The 24,407-nt window shown below is 43.9% G+C and overlaps 1 protein-coding gene across 3 annotated transcripts in view; it reads left to right on the top strand.

Annotated features, from left to right (window-relative positions):
- Positions 1 to 10,006, top strand: part of Kbtbd12 (kelch repeat and BTB domain containing 12) — a 66,204-nt gene extending 56,198 nt beyond the window's left edge. For all 3 annotated transcript variants that reach the window (XM_040738552.1, XM_040738553.1, XM_040738551.1), the window contains exon 6: positions 7,255 to 10,006. In XM_040738552.1, the coding sequence (XP_040594486.1) occupies positions 7,255 to 7,448 (194 nt within the window). In that variant the 3' untranslated portion in view covers positions 7,449 to 10,006. The remainder of the gene's footprint in view (positions 1 to 7,254) is intronic.
- The last annotated feature ends 14,401 nt before the right edge of the window (positions 10,007 to 24,407 follow it).

Raw genomic sequence — 24,407 nt, 5'->3', positions numbered from 1 at the left:
CCTTTCCCTTGTTAGTGTAGTAATATTTCATCCTAAGTAGGTCAACACAAATGCCAGCCCCTTTTCCTTATTCCCGAGCCCTGAGCTTAGAAGAGTACCAAGAGTGACACCTAGAGGACAAACCGAGCTTAGAAACGATAACAAGAGTGCGGCAGTGCACCCTCTTTCTGAGGAGAAGCCTATATGGCTTTCATCTTTCTTTTAGGATTAATATAGTGATATTTTATATCATGTCAATGAAATAACAGACTCCCACAAAAAATCGCAACACATGCATGGTTTTTAAAAATAACATAGGGCTGGGTGGTGGTGGAGAATGCTTTCAATCCTAGCACTCAGGAGGCAGAGGCAGGTGAATTCTCAATTGGAGTCACTTCAGGGATAGTCAGGGGTACACAGAGAAACATTGAACATTGTTTAAAAAAACAGGAAACACACACACACACACACACACACACACACACACACACACACACACACACACACACGGAAATGAGGAAATGAATCCAGAAAGACAACTAACTGCAATTGTAAAAGGTCTGCCAGCATTCATTTGAAGGAAACCAGAGACCCTCTTCCCAGTAAAACAAAAGAAAACCAGCACTTAAGTGTGGCCACCATGAGACTTACTTCAGCTTAGAGGAAGAGCAAGCAGGCCTCCTCTGACACAGCTGTGCTATGGTGTGTTGGCCCTCTCCTAGTCTTGCAGAGGTGGTGCAATGCTCCCTGTTCCTGCACCATGTCCTGAGGCCAACCTGATCTACATAGCAAGTTCCAGACCAACTGGAACTATACCCTCTCTCAAAGCAAACAAAAATATAGATAGAACCCTACACTGAACAAATAAGGGATGCATTCCTGTTGGACAGTGAGAATATACATGCTAACCAACTGCAAATAAATCAAAATAAAATTCCCATTATTTTCCAGAATAGAAGTTATAGAAACTGTAAGCCTGTCCACAATGTTCTTAAGATAAAAATTTAAAAGCTATTTAGATGTCTTAGGTACTATTGAAGCTCGTCCTTGTCACCAAGACTAACAACCTGAGTACAATCCTTGGAATTCACATGGTAGAGGAAGAGAGTCAACTCCTCGCATACATATACACAATAAATATATTTTGTTTTAAATTTTTGTTAATACTTACAATTCGACTTTTTGAGACGAGGTCTCACTGTATAGCTCTGGCTGTCCTAAAACTTGAAACATATAGACCATGCTGACATTGAACTCAGAAATCTTCCTGCCTCTGCCTCCTGAGTGCTGCGATTAAAGACATAAACCACCATGCCTGACTATCAACTTATTTCCCCACCCCACCCTGAGATTGGATTTATCCGAGTAACCTTGACTGTCCTGGAACTCCCTCTCAAGACCAGGCTGGCCTCAAATTCACAGAGATCCACCTGCCTCTGCCTCCCGAGTGCTGGGATTAAAGGCGTGAGCCACCACCACCTGGCTCAGGGTTAGTTTTTTAAAGAATTAGTGTGTGTGTGTGTGTGTGTGTGTGTGTGTGTGTATGTGTGTGTGTGTGTGTAATACCCACAGAGACAAGAAGAGGGCATCAGATCACCTGGAGCTGAAGTTACAAGCAGTTGTGGACCACCAACCTGGTGCCAGGAACTGAACTTGGGTCCTCTGCAGGAGTACACACTCTTAACTGCTGAGTCATCTCTCCAGCCCTCTACTGGAAAAATCTCAAACATTCTAAACAGTCTTGAGTTAAAACAGTGTGCACTTTCAAATGACAGACTGGAGAAATTTGAACCATACCAGGTAGAGCCCTCAGAAGAGACACTTGAAGCATATGTGAGAGGATATGAAGGATTACAGTGCGAGCATCAGCACCAGTGTCAGAGGACAGAGCAAGAACTCAAATCGCATAAGAGAGACTCTCAGAAACAGTTTTCAGCTTGGTGCAAACGATTGGGTCACACTTTTCAAAGTTCTTGATTTGAGGTCAGAAGTCCAAAGTGATTTCCTGCTTTCCATGCAGGCAGTATATTCACTGGGATTTCACAAAGATAATTAAGCCTCCCAAGTCCCAAGATTGAGAAGTCTATCTAATTAGCTTCTAATTAGGGTCTCTGCTATAAGCCCTTCCCAATTTAATCTGAAATTATAGTATATAAATTCAATCAAAATCATGCTAATTCTTCCGTTCTGTTCTGGAGATTAAACCAAGGGCCCTGTGCACGACAGGCAGTTGCCCTACCACTGAGTTGTGTCACCAACCCTCTTTTCTGTTCACTTCTTGTTTGGGGACAGGGTCCCACTAAATTAACCAGGCTGGCCTTGAATAATGCAGTCCTCCTGAAGTAGAATAAAGTAGAAAAGGCCAATTATTAGGTAGTGATTTATCATTTATTTAGTGACTCACTTGAAGCAATGCTTGTACTGCCTGTTTGCCTAGCATGACTTCACTTGCTACCTGGGACAGAATGAGGAGGAGCAGCTGAAACAATGGGTCTTTGCCCTTAATGACTTGCTGACTGCCATGTACGCTTCTGTAAAATCCTGCTTGCTTGTCCACTCTGCCTTGTGGTTTTAGAGTATGAAATAAGAATACAGTGAACCCATCATCGAAGCCTTTCAGGAGATGTCCCTGGCTGCAGTCCACTGGTGGCATCTTTCTTCCAGCTCTCTGGTGTCAGGGTGCTTATTCCAGAAAGATTCCCCTAACAGTCTACTGCAAGAGCCACATCAACTAGTTTAACTAGTTTGTCTTTTTTTTTTACTTTGTCACTTTTATTTGTGCTATAAATATACTTTTATTTTCCTTCTCTTTTGTCGGAAGTACTTTTAAGAGAAATCAGGCCATTTCACTCATTGATACTCAGCAGCTATCTTTTACCGGGTGGATGTATTAACTCACCCCCAAGCTACTACTGCAATTAAGGATCAACAGTGTTGCGCACTATCAGTGACGCCCCTTCCACACCAGAGTCCAGGTGACATCAGGAAACCTCTTTCCTGTGTTCATTCACATCCTGATCCTGCTGTTTGCTATGCGATCATGAAATCTGAATTCAGTTGCATTCTTGGCAGGTACACACACCTTCTATGACTTCTGCTCTATTGAGATTTTCTTTTGCCCTAGCCCATTGTTAGTTAATGTGTACACTCCAGAAATGTTTGAGTGGGTGCGTACTTTTATTCATTTGGCACAAGGTTCTGTGTTTCTGTGATCTTGCTACCTAACTAACCCCCTCCGAGCAGTGTTACACAGTGGAGTTTTGTTTGCCAAGGACTGTAAAACTTTAGGTGAGTTAATTAGCTTGTCTGAACCTGTTACTTTCGCTATGAATGGAGAAAGCAGTGAATGTTTCTTAGATGGTTGTTCAAAGGACCAGTTGATTTCCTAAACAGTTAATGCATCTACTAGTGTCAATTAAAAGTCATTTTATTAACATCAGACAACTCTGCACAAGTGAAAGTGTTTGTCCTCATATGAATTTAGTCTTGTGATTTTGTTGGTGTTGTCATTGTTGTTGTTTTTGTAATTATTTTTAAAGCAAGGCTTTGCTCTGCCCAGGCTGGTACTGAACTTGTAGGTTGCAGTGAAAGAAAGAAGGAAGGAAAAAGGAAAGGAAAAAACAAAGAAAAGATGAAAGACAAGAGTAAAACCAAACAAAAGCCCTGAGTCCCTGACGTAGAGAACACAGGGTTGAATCCGAGCTGAGGTGTTTTAGGCACTATGGTGTGGTGAATACAGAGTCACTGTCCATGTGGTGTGTTTAGAACCAGGACTGCCACAAGGTCACAGTGCCACACAGGTGAACCCTGCCAGAAATGGCTCAGACGCAATGGGCATTTGATTTTGAACTAATTTTTAGTCCTAGGGTATTTATAAAACATTTGCTGTTGCCAAAGTTTTCACTACTGGCACATATGGAGTCATGACCACAGTCTAAAAAATGCTTCTACAGTTAGTGGATGAGTTTGAGCATTATAAAAGCTTTGCAAATGGTTTTTGTTTGTTTGTTTTTTTGAAACAAGGTTTCTCTGTGTCGCTCTGGCTGTCCTGGAAATTGTTCTGTAGACCAGGCTAGCATCAAACTCGAGATCTGCTCCGGAGAATCACCTATGATGTGCATGTAGTCACATGTGGCCCTTGAGTTCATCCTCTGAGGACATTACAAGAAATGGAAAAGAGGCATAGAGCAATGATCCATTGTCCCAAGTCACCCACTTTCCAAATGGAGGATTCATTGAACATGTCTTTCCACCCTTGATTCTATTAGTTAAGCACTCTCAGTGTAAGCCACACATACGTCCTCAAGTATCTTTGTGCACTGGATTGGAAGGGTGCCTGGGCACAAGGATTCAGGGATGAAAAGCCACAGCCCATCTGGCCTCAGAACAGTCTAGAACAGTCCCTGAGCTCCATGTTCCAAGCACATCAGAGAGGCCTAGCCCAGTGCCTCTCCAGATTTTAACCCTGTGTCCCTCACTCGGACCTGTCACTTCTCCCTCTGCTGAACTCTGCCTGGTGCTCTCCAGTCTTCTATTCAGTATAGTCTCCAATTGTGTGAGGATCTCCCATAGGACCCAGTCTACAGTCAAGCCTGAGTGAGAAGTAGGGCTATGTCTGCCTGCGTGGACTCTCCACCCCTGGAGAACTGATGCCCCACAGAGTTTGTCCTGAGTGCATTCCTCCTGAAGATCTCTGCAGAGCTTGTCCTGAGTGCATTCCTCCTGAAGATTTCTGCATTTCATTCCTCTGGCTCCATTTTAACCTTCTGGCCTTATGTACCCCAGGGATCAGCAACTTTGTCTTAAAGGGCCAAGTAGTAGAATCTAGGTACTGACCCTTTGGATTCTCAGCTACACGTGACTTTGCTCCTTCCTGCCAGGCTAAAATCTCAGAAAGAAAGAATGCAGTTGACCCAGCCCACTCCCTACACCAGCCCTTGGTGCCCAGACCGTAAATCAGTTCTCTGTACCCTTGAATCCATACCCACCACGAGCTGTCAGCCATGGCTGCATGGATGAACACAAGGCCACCAGGGTGCCCTTCCAGGAAAGGCAGGCAGCCCAGAGGCCAGCTGGGCTTGACAGGCATGCACTGAGGTCCACTGTCCAACAAAGCGCGGCTTATAGCAGATGTATAGACTGGAGAGTGGAAGGACAAGGGACTGAACAAATACTTGGAGATTAAATAGCTTGATTTTTAGAAAAGCATTTGTGGTGGGCGTGTAGCTCAGTGGAGCCCTGCCTGGCATGTGTGGGGCTCTAGGTTCTAGGAATCCCCCGCTCCAGTGAGTGAATGAATGAATAAATGAATTAATGACTAAAGCAGGAAAACCTGCATTTTGAATTTTTGCTTTCACCGCCACCTGCTGGCCAGAACTAATATCAGGCTAAAGTTCAGTTAAGGAGGTTTCCTTGTGTGTAGAAATGTTTTCTAAGAAAAACTCTAGTTTCTTTTAAAAAAAAGTTTACTATTTTAAAATTAACATTTTATTTATAATACAGTTATGTGAATTTTTGTTTTTATTTTATATGTTACATGAAAACATTTTAGAAGAAACCAAGTTGGTATTTTTATTAAAAAATGAATAAAAGATATTTTAAATATCTTTACATAGTCAAAGAATATAGGAAAATCAACATGAAAATATTAGGGGAATGAAGAGATGTATCAGTGGTTAAGAACACTTGCTGCTCTTGAAGAGGACCTGAGTTCAATTTCCAGCACCCCACAGGACAGCTCATAACTACCTGTAACTTTAGCTCTGGCATTCTGATGGCTTCATCTAGGCTCTGTGGGTACATGCATGCATATATACATAAATAAAGATAAATCATTAGAAGTCCACCAGACAAAAACCCCAGACAGTAGGAGACACCTGATCTTTGGAGGGAAGGCTAGCTTGTGCCCTCATGCCACTGCATGACCGCCTAGTGTCTTCACCTCATGACACTGAATGGTGTGCCTCGTCCCCTGCCTCTGGGACAGTGTCACACTAGGCTCTTTTCCTCCTACAGTTCCTCCCGGCCATGCCTCGCTGACCGTCACACGATGACCATCACATGCAGAGCACAGGGCGTTTACCCTGCACGGCAGGCCTTGCACACTTGCCAAGTGTGGTTGCATCTGCCTTCGTCTGCCCGCATAAGCTCCTGGCAACCCCTCTAGAAAGTGCCTCTCTGGCAGTCAGTGACCTCCCTGTGCAGGATTGTGGACCCCTGCTGTTTCCAATCCAGGTCACTGGGGCATCTATGGCAGGTCTTCCTAAACCCCACCCACATCTTTCTCAAGCCCCATTTACTAAGTTCTCAAGTTGCCCAGGGTTCTCATGCTGTCTGCTTCCTGCCCACATCCTGGCTAGGTGTCAGTATCTGTTCAACTGTGTGCGCAGAGAAGGCAATGGCTGGGTCAAGGTCACACTATTCAGGCTGTGCTTCCTCTTATGCATACAGAAACACCGGAACATCCCTTCCAACGTGAGACAGCATTGTATTCTGCAATACTTGAATGGTTTTTAAAGATACATTTGCTTTCATTTTATGTGTATGTGTAAGTGTCTGCCTATATGTATGTGTACCATGTGTGTGTGGTGTCCCAGGAAGCCAGCAAAGGGTGTTGGATCCTCTGGAACTAGAGTTGTGAGCTGCCCTGTGTGGGTGCTGGGAACTGAACTTGGGTCCTCTGCAAGAGCAACAAATGCTTTTAACTGCTGAGCCATCTCTCCAGCCATGCTGAGACAAATTTTTAATGTGAACTGCATGGTAGTCTGTTGTGCAAATTCTAATTGGTCTTAATATTAAAAACCAGAATCAGATACAGGGGTTAATGCTGTAAGATCAGAGAAGCAGAGCAGATTAGCCAGCCACTAGTTCTTACCTCTACTGAATCCTCAGACCAAAGTGGTGATTCTGTCCCTACGAATCCTCAGACTGAATGCAATGAACTCCTGTGTCCTGCCTTATATTCCTCTCTCCACCTCCCAAGTGCTGGGATTAAAGGTGTGTGCCACCACTGCCTGGCCTCTGTGGCTAACTAGTGGCTTAGCTCCACACTCTGATCTTCAGGCAAGCTTTATTTGTTAGATCACAAACAAAATATCACCACAATAGTCTTCTTTAAATTCTTAACTATCAGGACACATGCTTCCACTGCCCTAATGTACTTCTTCAGTGGTTTGTTGGTTAACCCTTAGCCCTCAAAGAGAATGCAGTTGGAGAGTGGTGACAGCCTCTGAGCTTAACACACCATTTTTTTCTTTCTACTTTGCTGCCTTTCAGATCGCCATGAGGTTATCTCCAAAGAGATTTTGGAGCTGGACCCTTGGGAGAACCAGTGGAATGTTGTCGCCATCAACGTCCTCATGCACGACAGCTATGACGTCTGCCTGGTAGCTAGGATGAACCCCCGAGACCTCATCCCACCACCCTCAGATCTGATTGAGGAAGATGGTGACCACCGAGGGCAAAGATGAGGGTCTCGCAGCTGGAGGAGCCATGGCCTGGCAGCCAGACCTCAGATTCAAGACCCAGCATGCTGTGTGGTGCTGATACTCTCATTGCATGCATAGCGGCCCCTGTGTCAAGCTGTACTGAGCAGTGGCCGGGGTGGATGGTACAGGGTCTTCCCTTAGGGGCATCCCAGCCTGGCAAAGTAGATGGGGCAGTGCAGGGTAGATAGTGAGGGTTCATGGGAGTGGGACAGGGAGTGCAAGGAGGACAGCAGCCTGGGTGCTAGGGACTCAAGAACACTGCCCAACAGTCCATGGGTGCTTTTGATGATGGGGCTGTGGGAGCCACCATTCAAAGGCCCTCAAGTGGGAACGCTGGTGTGTGTCTGTGGCATCTAGTCCAGCCGGTCACACTGCTTGCACACAGGATTTGCCACAGAGGGCAAAAAGGTTATAACTAGGTGCCCATGCCTGGATGAGGAAGGAGTCATCTCTCTTGGAGCGTTGCCCCAGCTTTGTCTCTTAGAACGCTCCTGACCTTCAGCAGCAGTGCCCACTGTGGGCCAAATGCTCATACCTGGACCCCAGCTCTGTTGCCATGGACCACAGTGAGCAGAGCATTCCTGGCCACAGAGGGGCCCCTCGGGGTTAGTACTGCGTGTCTAGACTGAACCTGCCCAGGGCCTCTGCCAAGCCCTCAGCTGTACGGGACCCTCCTCAGGTTGAGGCTGGCTGAACAGAGCAGGTCTAAACATGGGGACACAGATTCTGAGTGAGGAGAGAAGAGGCACCCATTGGCTATCTGCCCCTCCTTCAGGTCCCTCCCCTGGCTGGGAGGGTAGGTGAAGCCTACTCCAGCCCAAGCAGGGCACTGTGAGCTCTCCCCAGATGTGCAATTACACGTGGAAACCCGCCTGTTTTGCGTCCATTCATATTTCTGGACGCACAGCAGATCCATTTGGTGGCTGTTCTCCAGCGACTTCCCACAAGCTCCTGGGTAAGCAGGGTGGATGCCCTGGGATCTTCCCAGAGAACCACAGACCCTGCATGGGGACAGTGTGTGCTCTCCAGGCCCCAACCTCTCCCTGATGGGAGAAGCAGACCAGTCAAACTGGAGCCAGTTGCAACTTGTTTCTCACACCAAGGTGGAAATTCTGGGGGCCCAGCACAGGTGCACCTCCAGAAGGCTACACTCTGGGAGGCAGGGACCATGTCTGTCTCTCTGAGGTCACCCCCTAAGTCCCTATTGCAGTATCTCACACATAGGTGGAGTTTTGGGTGACCAGAATAGACAACTAGTCTAAACTAAGATCTTCTTAGTCTCTGAGCCTATCTGGGACTACCAGTTCCAGTATCTTCATTCTGCCCCCTAGTGGAGAGTGATAATCTTTCCTTTTCTCAGACAAACCAGAGCTACTCCTCTGGGAGTAGCCAGTTTGGGGAGAGGCTCTACAGGGTCTCTACCCCCATGAGTTCCTTTCCAGAATCCCTGTCCCTGCTCACCCACCTGGGCGTGTTAGAAGCTGCCTGTCACCTGTATCATGGACTGCAGTGGCTTATCTTCCAAATGCACTGGCCACTTGGAAGCCAGGACCATGGGCGGATCTTTCCAAATCTTGCCTTCCTTCTATACTGATGGGAAGGAAACCCCCACATCTTTACAGGGTTGGTGTGTGGACTGAGTGAGAAAACACTGAGTGAAATACTGTGTTAAACACAAATACCGTGAACAGGTTTTAACTGCTGGCCTTTGTACTGCCACCATGACCAGCATCTCCCAGGAAAAAGCGCAGAACAGAACAGAAACCAGGACCTTAGTGGGGGTCTCAGATTTCAGGAGAGAAATTGGTTTTAATTTCCCCTGTGCTTGGCTCCTTGGGTCTGCAGCCCTTGAGAACATAAGTAGATGCCTCCAGGGGCCTGAGATACTGAGAGCCACCCTGGGCTAGGACACCATTGTTGTCAACGATAGGGAGTTTGGGAAAGGACGGGAATGCTGGAGGAGGACTTGGAAGAGCAGCTGGTCTCCGTGGAGCAGACGTGTCCCAGAGCTGGAGGAGAGGCAGGAGCTGGGAATATTCTCAACTTTTTTCCCAACAGGCACTTCCAAGGTCTCAGATGTCTGATGTGAACTCCTTTTGTTCTACATCCAGAACCCAGAGTACAGGTTTGCCGGCCTCAGTGCTCACTTTCAGCTGGGGCTTCTAGTCTGACTTCCCTATTTGTGATTCAAAACAACCCTCGCTGCCCTCCCAGAGAACTATTGTTAGAGATTCCATTTGAACAGACCTTCCTGTTACTCCTTCACTGTCACTGAAGGTCTTCTGACACTGCACGAAGGCCCCTTATAAAATGTCTACTACTGGGGCTTCTTATCTTCGTGACGCAGGACTGCTGGACGTAGAGCGAGGAAACACAATGGGGAAGTAATTTGGATGCTGGGCTGATAAAGGACTGCAGCTGTCAGCCTCACTGACTCAGTTTGTGCTCAGCAAGAGGCAGCATTGTTCTCAAGCTGACTTTATAATGAAGAAATGCTCTGACTGCAGACTTCTAAAATACATTTTTGCTAATGAACAATAGCCTGCATTTTGGTTGTCATATTGTGAGTGAGTGTAAGTTTCAGTTGAACAAGAATCCCAGTTCCTGGTAAATGTGGTGTTCTCAGAGCAGGTCAAGTAATGTCATGTCAGAGAACAAACATTCAGGACAGAGGCAGGTGGGGAGAGAAGCAAGGGGCAGTAGGTGGCAGGTGGCCTGCTTCTGGGGCAGTGCAAGCTCTGGCCCCTCTCTTTATGGCTCCTCATGCTACACAAAGCAGATGCGCAAACACAGTCCCCTGCCCCGCCCCCTTGAGACAGTCTTGCTATAGTCCAAGCTGACTTCAGTTTTGCAATCCTCCTGCCTCTGCCTCCTGAGCTGTGGGATTACAGGTATGCACCATCATCCCCAGCTAAAAAGTTTTATCTCATGAGGAGAAAAGCCAAACCCATCTCAGTAGGCAAAAATGATGCCCAGAGCCCACACTTCCCGTGTTACTGTATAACCTCAGCGGAACAAGATAATCATGGATTCGGAGGCTTAAACCAGCACAGACTCATCCCCTTACAGTCCTGGGACTCAAGAGCCCTTGTGAATCTCCATGAGCTAAACTCTATGGCAGTGGGGCTGTGACTCTTCTGGAGACTCTTCTGTTTCTGCCTCCAGAATCTGCTGAGCTATCTTATTCTGAGGCCCCTTCCTCCATCTCCAGAACCAGCAACCACACGGCCAGGCCTACATCTTCTCTGTCTCCCTCTTCCACTTTTCAGGACTCTATGATTAAATTGGTCTGCCTGGACCATTCAGGGGACTTCTTGTTAAAGGTCAATTGATTGGTGACTTTAGTCTCTACCATGTAACAAATATATGCAGGTCCTGGCACAGATCTGATGTGGAAAGGGAATAATTTTCCTGCCTTATCATATCAGAAATCCTTTATGTGACCCACACAACAACCCACACAAATATGTAAGTATCTGATTCTCTTCCCCCTTCTCTTTCTCTGGTCAGGAAACACAAGGAAAGTGACAGGGGTATCAATACACATGCCTTAGCACTACCAGCCTGTGCCCTAGAATCTTGCTTGCCTGTGAAGACACAGCAAGAAGTTACCTCTACACCCCAGAGGAGGAGGGATGTCTGGAGCTGGTTGTGGGATGCCTCACATCCATGAGGAACCACCATAAATAAAACCTCTATAGCAGAAGGGAAAAGTGGGCAGAGAGAGCCAGGTCATGATGACACTGCCGAATACCCAAAGTAAATCCTCCCGAAAGCCAGTCCTGCCTCTGGGCCTTTCAGGGTTGTTAGTCAACATCTCAGATTCCTTTGTGAACCATCCCAAGGCTTCTTAACTATGGCACCAGGGAGGAGAGCATCATTAGCAGGAGGTAGGGGTTCGAAGGGTAAGAGAATCATAGGTTGTCCTCCTGGTTGTGCACTTGACTCTGGTCCTTGATTGGGCACTCAAGAGTTAAGTCACACCTATTACACCTGGGGATGGGTCTGAGCAAATGCAACTGTCTAGTCCAATCCAGACACTTGCTGGGAAAGACTCCACATGCTGGAGCCAGTTGCTACCTCATCAGACCTTCATGGGTCTGTTACATGGGACCTAGAATAAGGCCCCAAGAGGCAGAGACACGTCTGTCAAAAAAGGCCAGTTAGAAAACAGAGTAGGGACTCCAGCCTGGGAAGCCAGCAGGCTAAGCTGTTACTCCTCTCCTCAAAATCCAGTCCCCGAGTCTTAACCTCAGCTCTGCAGCAAACTATCTGTGGCCTCCTCCTTCCCCTTTCCCCTTCCCATCCCCCCATCTCGGGTGGATCACATTTCTTCCCCTTCAATCTTCCTTCCCCCAACTCATCACTGTATTCCAGCCCACAAATGCAACAGGCATCCCCTGGGAACGCACCACCCAAGCCTGCCAGAGAAGCAATTAGGCCAGCAAAGCAAATAGGTGACTTCTATCTTTACTTTCCCTCCTTCTCTCAAAATCCAACCTCCAGGCTCACCCCTGGCTCTGTAGCAGACTAATTGCTGTGGCCTATAGTGATATATCTGTCGCCACACCTGTAGCAATGACAGCGCCTTTGGGCTAAAAGGAAAATGTTGCGGGTTGGAAGCCCCCTCAGGTCATGGAGAGCATCAGGGTGGCTGGGTCTGTATCCTTGAAGGTCTCTACAATGATAGCAAATATCAATTATGCCCTAGGAGAAGGAGAGGTAAAAACATCCACAATGTAAGACCTACTGCCAGTGAAGCAACACAGAGCAATTGGCAAGAACTACAGTGGCCTCCCCCTTACTCTCTGCCCCAATTCTCCGGGAACTGAGAAGAGCCTGGTAGAAAGACCCTGCCTTCTTCCCTCCTGTGGACAACTTCAGTCCACTCCCCCCCCCAGCCCATTCCCATTCATAAGTGCCAGCTCCCAATGTCTAAAAAAACATTTTACCCTGAACCACCAGGGACCACACCTATCAAAATCCCATTATAATTCCCTACCAGACAACACACAGCCACCATACCCTCCTAAGAATGGGAAATGGTGACAGAAACCAAGGAACAAAACACCCACCCAACAAAGACAAGACCAGATAACAGGACCTGGAACTACAATAATCCCAAACCCAAATGACTAGACACCAGTATAAAACATAATCAATAACAACTGTAGTTGTTTTTTAGTTTAGCTGTTTTTTTTTTTATTCTTTCACCTCTTTGGGGGAACACCACCCAGCTTCCAAATAAACATACGGAAGCTTATTCTTCTTTACGAATGCCCAGACTTACCTTGTCTTATTTCTATCCATCTTTTCTTTCTAATGATTCATTTATTCTTATTTTATGTGCATTGATGTTTTGCCTTCATGTATATCTGTGTGAGGATGTCAGATCCCCTGGAACTAAAGTCACAGACAGTTGTAAGCTACCATGTGGATGCTGGGAATTGAACATAGGTCCTCTGGAAGAATAACCAGTGCTCCTAACCACTGAGCAATCTCTCCAGCCCCTCTAGCCAATCTTAACTAATTATCCCACTTGCCTTTTTCCTCTGGGATTTTATCTTTCTCTATTCTATATGTCACTCATTACTTCTCACTCCGTTGCTGGCTGCGTGGCTGCGTGGCTGGCCCCTGGTGTCCTCCTCTCCTTCTCACTTTTTGCTCCTCCCTTCTCTCTGTATGTATTCTCTGTGCTTGACAACCCTGCCTGTCCCCTCTTTATTAGACCAATCATGTGTTTTAGGCAGGCAAAGTAACATAGCTTCACAGAGTTAAACAAATGTAACATAAAAGAATGCTGAAGATGGAGGATTCTGACCCGCCTGGTCCCACAACTGCTTTGCTCCAAATAAACACACAAAGACTTAAATTAAGTATAAAAAGTTTGCCTAATGTCTCAGGCTTCTTATTGGCTAGCTCCGTCTTAATTATTAACCCATAACTACTAATCTATGTATTTCTACATGGCCTTATCTTACCAGAGAACACCTGGTGTCTCCCCCCAACCCCCCACACCACCCCTACTCCCCTCAGCTCCTCTGCCATCTCCCCAGCCTCTCCTGGTCTGGTAGCCCCACCTATGCTTCCTACCTGGATACTGGCCGATCAGTGTTTTATTCATCAACCAGTAAGAGAAACATACATACAGAAGGACATCCCCCATCACAGTGCAACAATCTTTGCATCATTAAATAAATATTCCACAGTATAAAAGGATGTAACACATCTTTAACTAATATTCCACAACAGTCAGGACACTTAGTCTCCTCTAGAGCCCTACCACATTAGTCCCTGAGAATTGCAACACAGCTGAAGCACAAAACAAAGACATTAAAATAGCCTTTATGGTGCTTAAAGAGGAAATTAATAAATCCCCTAAAGAAATCTGTGAAAACACAAATAATGGAAGGAAATGAATAAAACAGTTTAAGATCTGAAAGTGAAATTAGAATAATTTCATAAATAAAGAAAAAACAAACTAAAGGAAATATGGAAATGAAAAATTTAGGAATTCAAACAGGAACCTCAGAGACAAGCCTCACCAACAGAATACAAGAGGTGGAAGAGAGAATCTCAGGTACTGAATATACAAGAGAAGAAATATATACCTCAGTGAAAGAAAATGTTAAATCCAAAATAATCCTGGCACAAAACATTCAGGAAATCTGGGACACTATGAAAAACCAAATCTAAGAATAATAGGAATATAGGAAGCAGAAGAAACCCATGTCAAAAGCATAGAAAATATTTTCAACAAAATTTCCCAAACCTAAAAAGGAGATGCCTATCAAGTTACAAGAAGCATACAGAACACCAGAAAAGAAGTTCCCTTCAGCACATAATAATAATAATAAAGCTACAAAGAAAGAATATTGAAAGCTGCAACAGAAAAAGATCAAGTAACAAATAAAGGCAGACGTATTAGAATCACACCCTGACTTCTCGGTAGAGACTCTAAAAGCCAGAAGGCCCTGATCAGATGTTCTAGACTCTTAAGAAACCACAGATGTCAACTCAGAATACTATATCCAGTAAAACTTTCAATCACAATAAATAAAGAAAATAAGACATTATGTGATAAAACCAAATTTAAGCAATATCTGTCTACAAATCCAGTCCTACCAAAGGTTCTAGAAGGAAAATTCCACTTAAAGAGGTAAACACACACAATAAAACACAGGGAATAAATAATCTGAGACCAGCAATTCAAAAGAGATGGAACACACACACCACCACAACAAAATAACAGGAATCAATAAACACTGCTCATTGATATCTCTCAAGACCAACAAAATAGATGTGAAAACAGGACTCAACCTTCTGCTGCATCCAAGAAACATACCTTAACATTGGGATGGGCATTATGTCAGGATAAAAAGATGGAAAAAGATATTCAAAGAAAATGGACCCAAGAAGAAAGTTGGTGTAGCCATTTTAATATCCAACGAAATAGGCTTCAAACCAAAACTAATCAGAAGCGATGAGGTAGGACACTACATTTTCATCAAAGGAAAAACTCCACCAAGAGAACATTACAGTTCTTAACATCTGTGCACCAAACTCAAGGCACCCATGTTCAAATAAGATATACTACTACAGCTTAAATCACATATTGACCCTCACACTCTTATAGTGGGAAACTTCAATGCCCAGCTCTTGCCAATGGATAGGTCATCTGGATAAAAAAGAGAAATGCTGGAGCTAACAGATATTTACAGAACATTTCACTGAACACAAAAGAATATACCTTCTTCTCAGTACCTCATGGAACTTTCCCCAAAATTGACCACATACTCAAACACAAAAGAAGTATCAACAGATACAATAAATGGAAATTACTCCTTAGATCCTGTCTGACCACCATGGATTAAAGCTGGATAACAACAACAACAGAAACAGTAGAGAGCTTACAAACTCATGGATACTGAACAACTCACTATTGAATGAAAACATGAGTCAGGACATAAATTAAGAAAGATATTAAAGACGTCCTAACATGGAATGAAAATGAATATACAACATATGGGACACAATGAAGATGGCTCTAAGAGGCATGCTCATAGCACTAACTGCCTACATAAAGAAATCTGGAGACACATCATACGACTAGTTTAATAGTACACCTGAAAACTCTGGAACACAAAGAAAAATCATACCCAAAAGGAGTAGATGTCAAGAAATAATCAAACTCAAGACCAAAACCAATAAAATAGAACCAACAACAACAAAATTCAAAGTATCGATGAAACAAAGAGTTGGTTCTTTGAAAAAATCAGTATGACTGACAAACCTTTATTCAAATTAGCTAAAAGGCAGAGAGAGAATATTCAGATTAACAAAATTAGAGATTAAAGGGGGAACATCAACAGACACCGAGGAAAACCAGAGAATTGTAGGGACATACTTTAAAAACTGGTACTCCAACAAATTGGAAAATCTAAAAGAAATGAATAATTTTCTTGATACATACCACTTACCAAAGTTAAATCAAGATCAAATAAACAATTTAAACAGACCTATAACCCCTAGTAAAATAGAAGTAATCATTATTGTCTCCCAACCAAAAAAGAGAGAGAAAGAGAGAGACAAAATGACAATACTCCTCAAACTTTTCTACAAAACAGAAACAGAAGGAACATTGCCCAATTCATTTTACAAGGCCACAGTTACCCTGATACCTAAACCACATAAGGACCCAACAAAAAAAAAGAGAGTTACAGATCAATTTCCTTTACGAACATAGATGTAAAAATTCCCAATAAAATGCTTACAAACTGAATCCAAGAACATATAAAAAAGATCATCCACCATAATCAAGTAGGCTTCATCCCAGAGGTGTGGGAATGGTTCAACATGTTAGTTGATAAATGTAATCCACTATATAAACAAACTGAAAGGCAAAAATCACATGATCATCTCATTAGATGTTGAAAAAGCCTTCGACAAAAATCCAGCACCTCTTCATGATAAAAGTCCTAGAGAGATTACGGATATAAGGGATATACTTAAACATAATAAAGGCAGTTTACAGAAAGCCGAAGCCAACATCAAATTAAATGAAGAGAAACTCAAAGCAATTTCACTAAAATCAGTAACAAAACAAGGCTGTCCCCTCTCTCCATACATATTCAATATAGTATTTGAAGTCTTAGAGCAATGAAACAACAGAAGGAGATCAGGAAGTTACAAATTGGAAAAGAAGAAGTCAAAATATTGTAATTTGTAGATGAATGTTAGTATATATAAGTGACCTGAAAAGTTCCACTAGCTGATAAACTCTGCAAAATCACTGGATACAAAATAACTCACATAAACCAGTAGCCCTCCTATATATAAATGACAAATGAACTGAGAAAGAAATCAGGGAAATGACACCTTTCACAATAGCCTCAAATAACCTCAAATATCTTGGGGTAACTTTAACCAAGCAAATGAAAGTCTTATGTGATAAAAAAAAAGTGTTAAGACACTGAAGAAAGAAACTGAAGAAGGTATCAGAAGATGGAAAGATCTCCCATACTCATGGATTGGTAGGATGAACCTAGTAAAAATGGCCATCCTACTAAAAGCAATCTACAGATTCAGTGCAATCCCCATCAAAATCCCAGCATAATTCTTTGCAGATCTTGAAAGGACAATTTTCAGCTACACACACACACACACACACACACACACACACACACACGATAGCTAAATCAATCCTGAATAATAAAGAACTGCTGTAAGTATCACTAACCCCAACCTCAAATTCTACTACAGAGTTGTAGTTATAAAAACAATATAATAATTATTTCAAAAACAGGCACATCAATTAATGGAATCAAATTTAAGACCCAGACATAATCCACACACCTGTGGGAAGCTGGTGTTTTATAAAGATGTCAGGAACACCTGAAAAAAATACAGCATCTTCAATAAATGGTACTGGTCAAACTGAATGGCTGTGTGTAGAAGAATGCAAATAAATCCATGCTTATTACGCAGCACAAAACTCAACTCCAAATGGATCAAAGACCTTAACATAAAACCAGATACACTGAACTTGATAGAAGAGGAAGTGAGAATAGCCTTGAACTCATTGGTACAGAAAAAGCCTTTCTCAACAGAACACCCTTAGCACAGGTACTAAGGTCAACAATTAAAAAATGGGACCTCATGAAACCAAAACACTCCTGCATGGCAAAGGACACCATCATTCAGAAGTGTCAGTCTATGAAATGGAGAAAGATTTTACAAACTCCGCATCTGAAAGAGAGCTAGTGTCCAGAATATATAAAGAACTTAAAAGACTAGACTTCAAGAAAACAACCCAGGGCTGGAGAGATTACTCAGCCGTTAAAAGCATATACTGCTCTTCTAGAGGATCTGGGTTCAATTCCTAGCACCCACATGACAGTTCACAACTGTCTGTAACCCTAAGGGGATATGAAACCTTCACACCAATTTACATAAAATAAGCTTAAAATAAATTATTTTTAAAAGAAAACACAGCCGGGCATTGGTGGCACACGCCTTTAATCCCAGCACTTGGGAGGCAGAGGCAGGCGGATCTCCGTGAGTTCAAGGCCAGTGGGTCTACAGATCGAGTTCCAGGACAGCCTCCAAAACAATACAGAGAAACCCTGTCTCGAAGAAGAAAGAAGAAGAAGGAGGAGGAGGAGGAGGAGGAGGAGGAGGAGGAGGAGGAGGAGGAGGAGGAGGAGGAGGAGGAGGAGGAGGAGGAGGAGGAGGAGAAGGAGAAGGAGAAGGAGAAGAAGAAGAAGAAGAAGAAGAAGAAGAAGAAGAAGAAGAAGAAGAAGAAGAAGAAGAAGAAGAAGAAGAAGAAGAAGAAGAAGAAGAAGAAGAAGAAAACCCAATTTTCAAATGGGGTAGAGATCTAAGCAGGATTCTCAAAAGAAGAAACTCAAATGGCTGAAAACACTTAAGGCAATGTTCAACATCCTTAGTCATCAGAGAAATAAAACTACTTTGATTTTGCAAATCAAAACTATTATGAGATTTCATCTTACACCTGTCAGAATGGCTAAGATCAAAAATACAAGTGACAACTCTTGCTGGAGAGGATGTGGGGCAAGGGGAACACTCCTCCACTGCTGGTGGGAGTGCAAACCTGCACAGCCACTGTGGAATCGGTGTGGTATTCCTCAGAAAGATGGGAATCGACCTACCTCAAGACCCAGTGATACCCCTCTTGGGCACACACCCAAAGGATACTGTATCCCACCATAGACACACTTGCTCTATGTTCATTGCTGCTTTGTTTATAATAGCCAGAAGTTGAAAACCTAGATATCCCTCAAAAGATGAATGGATAAAGAAAATGTGGTACATTTACACAATGGAATATTACTCAGCCATTAAAAAAAGAGTAAATCATGAAATTCACCAGTAAATGTATGGAACTAGAAAAAAATCGTACTGAGTGAGATAACCCAGAGCCATAAAACAAATATTTATTCTCTTATATGTGGATATTAGCTGTTACGTCAATGATAATGAAACTACAATTCCATAGAACCACAGAGAGTAAATATAGAATAAGTGAGGGGGGCGGAGATGACAGGTGGGGAGGAACTGGAAGGAGCAGAGGGAGGGGAAATCATAATCAGATATATTATGTGGGAAAATGAAAGGAAAAAATAATAAAAGGGAAAAATTAAATCTAAATGCAAAGGGGATGAGAAAGGACTAAATGAAAGTAATGGACATGACTTATGAATGAGGAAATAAAGCTAATTATTTTTACAGTTCTAATTCTGTCATGGATTTTTTTGGTTTGGGTGGGGGATAAATCATAATGTATATTTAGTACTGAAAGGATCAAATAATGTGAAGCTTCACATCTTTCATTTCAAATGCCAATTCTAACTGTATATACGTTCAAGTTGTATAGACTTTGAGTCTGGTTAATCCTGGTGTGAGTTTTTTTTTTTTAGTTTGCAAGTTTTAAAAAATTTTTTAAAAGTAAAAATAAAATTTTTATCTGGGTATGGTGATACATCCATATCTGTAATCCTAGAACTTGGGAGAGAGAGGCAAAAGGATTGCCACAGGGCAGAGGTGATTATGGTCTATACAGTGAGTTCCAGACCAGTCAGACTTACATAAGACCCTATTATAAAAAAAATAAGATTCAATAAAATAAATTGTTTTTAAACTACGTCCTTGGCTTCTAGAGGGAGTAAGAACCAGTCTTCTTTAAGAGTGCAGCCCTGGTGGTCCAGTGTGCTCCAGTGGACAGCCCCACACCCATAAGCACGTGAGCAACACAAATTTGACCTGGTGGGTTATAAAAAAATTTTGATGGAGTCGGGTGGTGGCACAGGTAGATATAGGAAGAATTGGGATATAAATAGGTGAATAAAATCAAAATACATTGTATGTATGTACAACGTTCTCAAAGATTAATAAAATATATGTATTTTTAAACATTATTTACTGATTCTTTGTGAATTTCACATCATGCACCCTAATCCCCCTCATTTCCCAGTCTCTACATATCTATCCATCACCCTTGCAGCATCCCCCTCAAAATACAATAAAAATATTAATTAAAAAATAAGCAAAACACTTTGCTCCTCTGTCTTTTCCCTTTTCATTCATATTAATGACATTGGGAGCTGTGGTGTGTCACATAGTTTACCCTCTGTCCAAACTGCTTTACTTGCAAATGTTCATCATAATGAGTCGTTGGTCTGGTTCAAGGCTTCTGGATTTTAGTATGCTATCAATACTGGACCCTCACCAAAACTTCTTTCTCTCAGACATCCTGCTGTTGCCTTGAGTCATGGAGATCCTGCAGCTGTGGCTCAGTAGAACCAGTCCCTTCATGTAGTCCAGCAGATCATACATGGGGTAGATGTTGGAGTGGGCCTGGGTGGTAGCTGAGTTGGTCAGTCTGGGCCTCTGCTGGGTCTGCCCCCTCAGGTGAGGGGCAGAGCTAGCTTTCCTGAGTCCACAGGTCAGCACTCCTGTGCCTATGGTGAGGGGTGGGCTGGCTCTCCAGAGTGTGGGGCCAGCTCTTCCATTGCAGTGGCAGGGCCAGATCGCCCAGGACCAGAGAAAAGGGGAGGGGGACTCAGGCCTACATCTCAGTGAAGGGAAGGGCGAAGAATGAAGAGATGTGTTGAGAACCTACCTTCCATGGGCTTCTGAAAAGACACCTCGAAGATGTGCTCTGACAGAAACCAAGGAAAAGAGAGCTGATGGGACCAGGAAACAGCAGATCCCGCTGGGAGAGCAGTCTTGTGGAGTGCCAAGCAGGCTTCTGTGCTATGGACCCAAAGAGCACCCCCTCCACTATGGGCTCTGCATAAGTTCCTGTCCTGACTTCTCTGTATGGTGGACTACAAGCTGAAAGCTGAAATAAACCCTTTCCTCCCCATGTTTCCTCGGTCATGGTGTTTTAACACAGCAATAGAAACACTAAAACAACCCCAGCATTCCTTGCCTCTATCCAGCACCAGGCTGACTCTGGTACCCACAGGGAAGCCAGCTCAGGGTGGCCCTCAAGATGGGGAAACTCATGGTTGTTGACATCTTGACACCTTGACATCTGCCTATGACAGGCTGAAAGTGCCACAAGTCACAGCATGGTCAGAAACAGGTCCTCTGGCACATTTGGGATGGGACAAGAGTTGCTAAAACCTGTCGAAAGGACATGACAACATATCCATTTCAAACATTTTTGGTTACTTTGACCCAACACTTTTGATTAGTTATGTTCCTATAGGTACTACATACTCTGCAGGTACATAAAAAATGACCTCACACCTGCTGGCACAGGCTGTAAGTGAGCTCAGTACTGTTCAGATACGATATTCTGTCTATGCCAAGATTATAGGGTAGTCACTACAAGGAGCGAGAAAACAAGACTGACAATGGTTTGCTGTAAGTTCAAAGACAAGTTGAAGATGTATCTGTACAGGAAACTACCATTCGTGTAAAGTTGTATGAGATTTTGTGTAAATGAGTTTGCATGTATACGGAACCTTCAGGAGTAAGATGCGAGAGCCAAGAAACAGGAATCGCCGGGCGTTGGTGGTGCACGCCTTTAATCCCAGCACTCGGGAGGCAGAGGCAGGCGGATCTCTGTGAGTTCGAGGCCAGCCTGGTCTACAGAGCGAGTTCCGGGACAGCCTCCAACGCCACAGAGAAACCCTGTCTCAAAAAACCAAAAAAAAAAAAAAAAGAAAAAGAAAAAGAAACAGGAATCTAGGCACAGAGGTAGAAGATGAACTAGCTTTCTGTGACCATCCATTCGAGCCTCTTGGCTGCTTTGGCATGCATGTACAATAACAGGAAGCATGTGTTGTGAGGGACACTGAGCGTCAGGAACCTGGAGTGTGGCTGGTGAGCCTGTGAACCAGCATGGAAACCAGCTTGGCAGTTTCTCATAAAGTTAGGCTAGTATTACCATCTGTCTCAGCAGTGCCACATCTGGGCATAGACCCAGAAGCATTAAAAATGAGGACAAAAATAGATGTGCCCACCAATATCCACAGCAGCAGGATTAGCAAGAGACAAAGGAAGCAGCCCAGGCGTCAATGGACATGTGTACCAGGATCTGGCTTGTCTATACCATGTGTGATCCAGAAGCCTTCCAAAGCATGGAAATTCTGACACCTGCTACCACATGGATGAGGCTAAAGCAAAGCCGGTGCCCACAGAACAGTTCAAGCTGTAAATGTTAGTTAGGACAGACTCAGAAAGAGAACCCTTTATTAAGACAGGAAAGCTGATTCTTCCCCTTTGTGAGGTATCTGAAGACTTGAAGGGCTTCCATTTCCAGTCATGTGGTAGTAACTAAACCAGCTTTGCTTTCTGCAAACACCAAGATGATGGGATTTCCATGGCATTTCTCTTTCCAGGTCTTGACCAATGATAGTGTGCAGATAGTGACCTCTGGAAGGTGGCGTGTTAGTCAACTTTCTATTGCTCATTACTCAGCAATAGAGCAATCTAAATAAGTCAGCTATGAGATTGCTTTATTCAGGCTCATGGCTCTTGGAGGCTGAATGCCTTACCCAGTGCTACACATAGTTCTTACAGTCAGAATCCAGACCATGTAAGGTTTTGCATGGCGAGAGAAAGGGGGTGTGTGTGGCTCTGTTTTGGGGCCTTCTCTTCTCATAAAGACACCAGAATTCTATCACAGGGTTTATCATGATGGCTTAAGCCCAGTTACCTCCCAAGGAATCCACTTCTAAAAATCACAGTCAGAATGTGTCCACCCTTGTAATATCTCTTAATAGGAACTAAACTCCACTGCAAACTTGGGAGTGGCCAAGCCACATCCACACCACAACCACAGGAATAAATGAGGTGGTCTTCCCTGCCGCAATGCACTAGGGATCCAGGCAGAACACAATGAAGAAGGGGGGGGGCACTATCATCTGTGGAAGACAAGAGTTAGAACTTGCCAGCACAGAAAGGGAGATAGTCACACAGAGTGCTCCCTGATTCTATGCACAGTCTGCCAGGGTTTCTCTCCAAAAGCTGAGCTCTGTGTGCCCAAATGAGATTACACCAAACTGGCCAAGAGCTGCTGGGAAGCCATGTGTGAACCCCAGGACAGTCCTGTGGATCATCTGAGAGCCTCAGAAGCTGCAGAAGAGTTGAGCCTTTGGTGTATGACTAAAGAGGCCCAGAAGAAGAGGCCACTCTAGCCCGCTGGTCAAAATCACAGTCAAATGCTAGTCAGAGCCAAGTCCTGCCACCCATAAAGAAGAATGACATCTAGCACTTATCGCTGTGGCCAGGAAGACATTTGACACCAAAATAATGTGACACTGTGACTCTGTGTTTGGATTAGTAAATGCCCCCCAAAGAACTATGTGTTAAAAACTTTCACAAGCCCAAGTGCTTTCGGGAGATGATGAACACATTAGGTCCCTAAAGACTAGGAGGGGAATAAGGTTATGCGGGCATGCCCTCTAGGGGGATATTGGGATCCTGCCTGCTTTCTTTTCTCACTCCCCAGCTGCCACATGGTGACCGCAGCAGGGCACCCTTTGTGGTGTTTTGAAAGAGAATGGCTCCCAAAGGGAGTGGTACTATTAAGAGGTGTGACCTTGTTACAGGAAGTGTGTCACTGTGGAGGTGGGCCCAAGCTGCACCCAGTGAGCCAGACCACTTTCTGTTGCCTATATCAAGATGTAGAACTCTCAGTTCCAGCACTGTATCTGCCTGCAAACCACCATGTCACTTCATGATGATAATGAACTAACCCTTAAAATGTAAGCCACTCCAGTTAAATGTCTTTCCTTTATAAGAGTCGCTAATAGAAAGCCTAAGACAGAAGTTGGTACCAGGGACTGAGGTTTTGCCATGGTAGACCTGACCATGCTTTTGTTTGAAGGAATATGGACCTTGGGACTGTGGATTAGATAAGCAGTTGAATGCTTTAAGTGCTGCTTAATGGGCTACACCAGTGGGAGCATGGGAGGCAGTGGTGTTAAGTGTGATTTGAACTGGCGGGAGGCAGGATTATTTTTGAGGAAAATAATTTTAATATGTTGCCTAGAGCTCATTCTCATGATACTTTGGTGAAGGCAGTAGCTGCTTTTTTGTCCTTGTCTGAAGAGTTTGCTTGAGGCTAAAGTTAAGAGTGTTGAATTAATTCCATTGCAGAGAAAATCTAGAAACAGACTAGTATAGACTCTGATGTGTGGTTGTTACTAGTCACTCTTACACAAATTTATAGTGAAAAAGACCAAGAAAATTACAATTTGAGGTAGAAAGGAGCGCCAAGAAGTGATCAAGGGAATAAACAGATTAAGAAATGGAATAAAGGGGGTGGTGGCCTCAGGGCAAGATCCCACACAGCTAAGTTTCCAACTTGTGCAAAGGAACTAAAGAAAAAGCTTAGAGCCAGTTGTAGTGGTGTATGCCTTTACTTCATGCACTCAGAAGGCAGAGGCCGGCAGATCTCTGAGT

This window comes from Mesocricetus auratus, unplaced genomic scaffold, assembly GCF_017639785.1.
Source record: "Mesocricetus auratus isolate SY011 unplaced genomic scaffold, BCM_Maur_2.0 Super-Scaffold_100676, whole genome shotgun sequence".
NCBI lineage: Eukaryota > Metazoa > Chordata > Mammalia > Rodentia > Cricetidae > Mesocricetus > Mesocricetus auratus.
The sequence above is the reverse complement of the archived record's forward strand: the minus strand, read 5'-3'. Positions and strand labels throughout refer to the sequence as shown.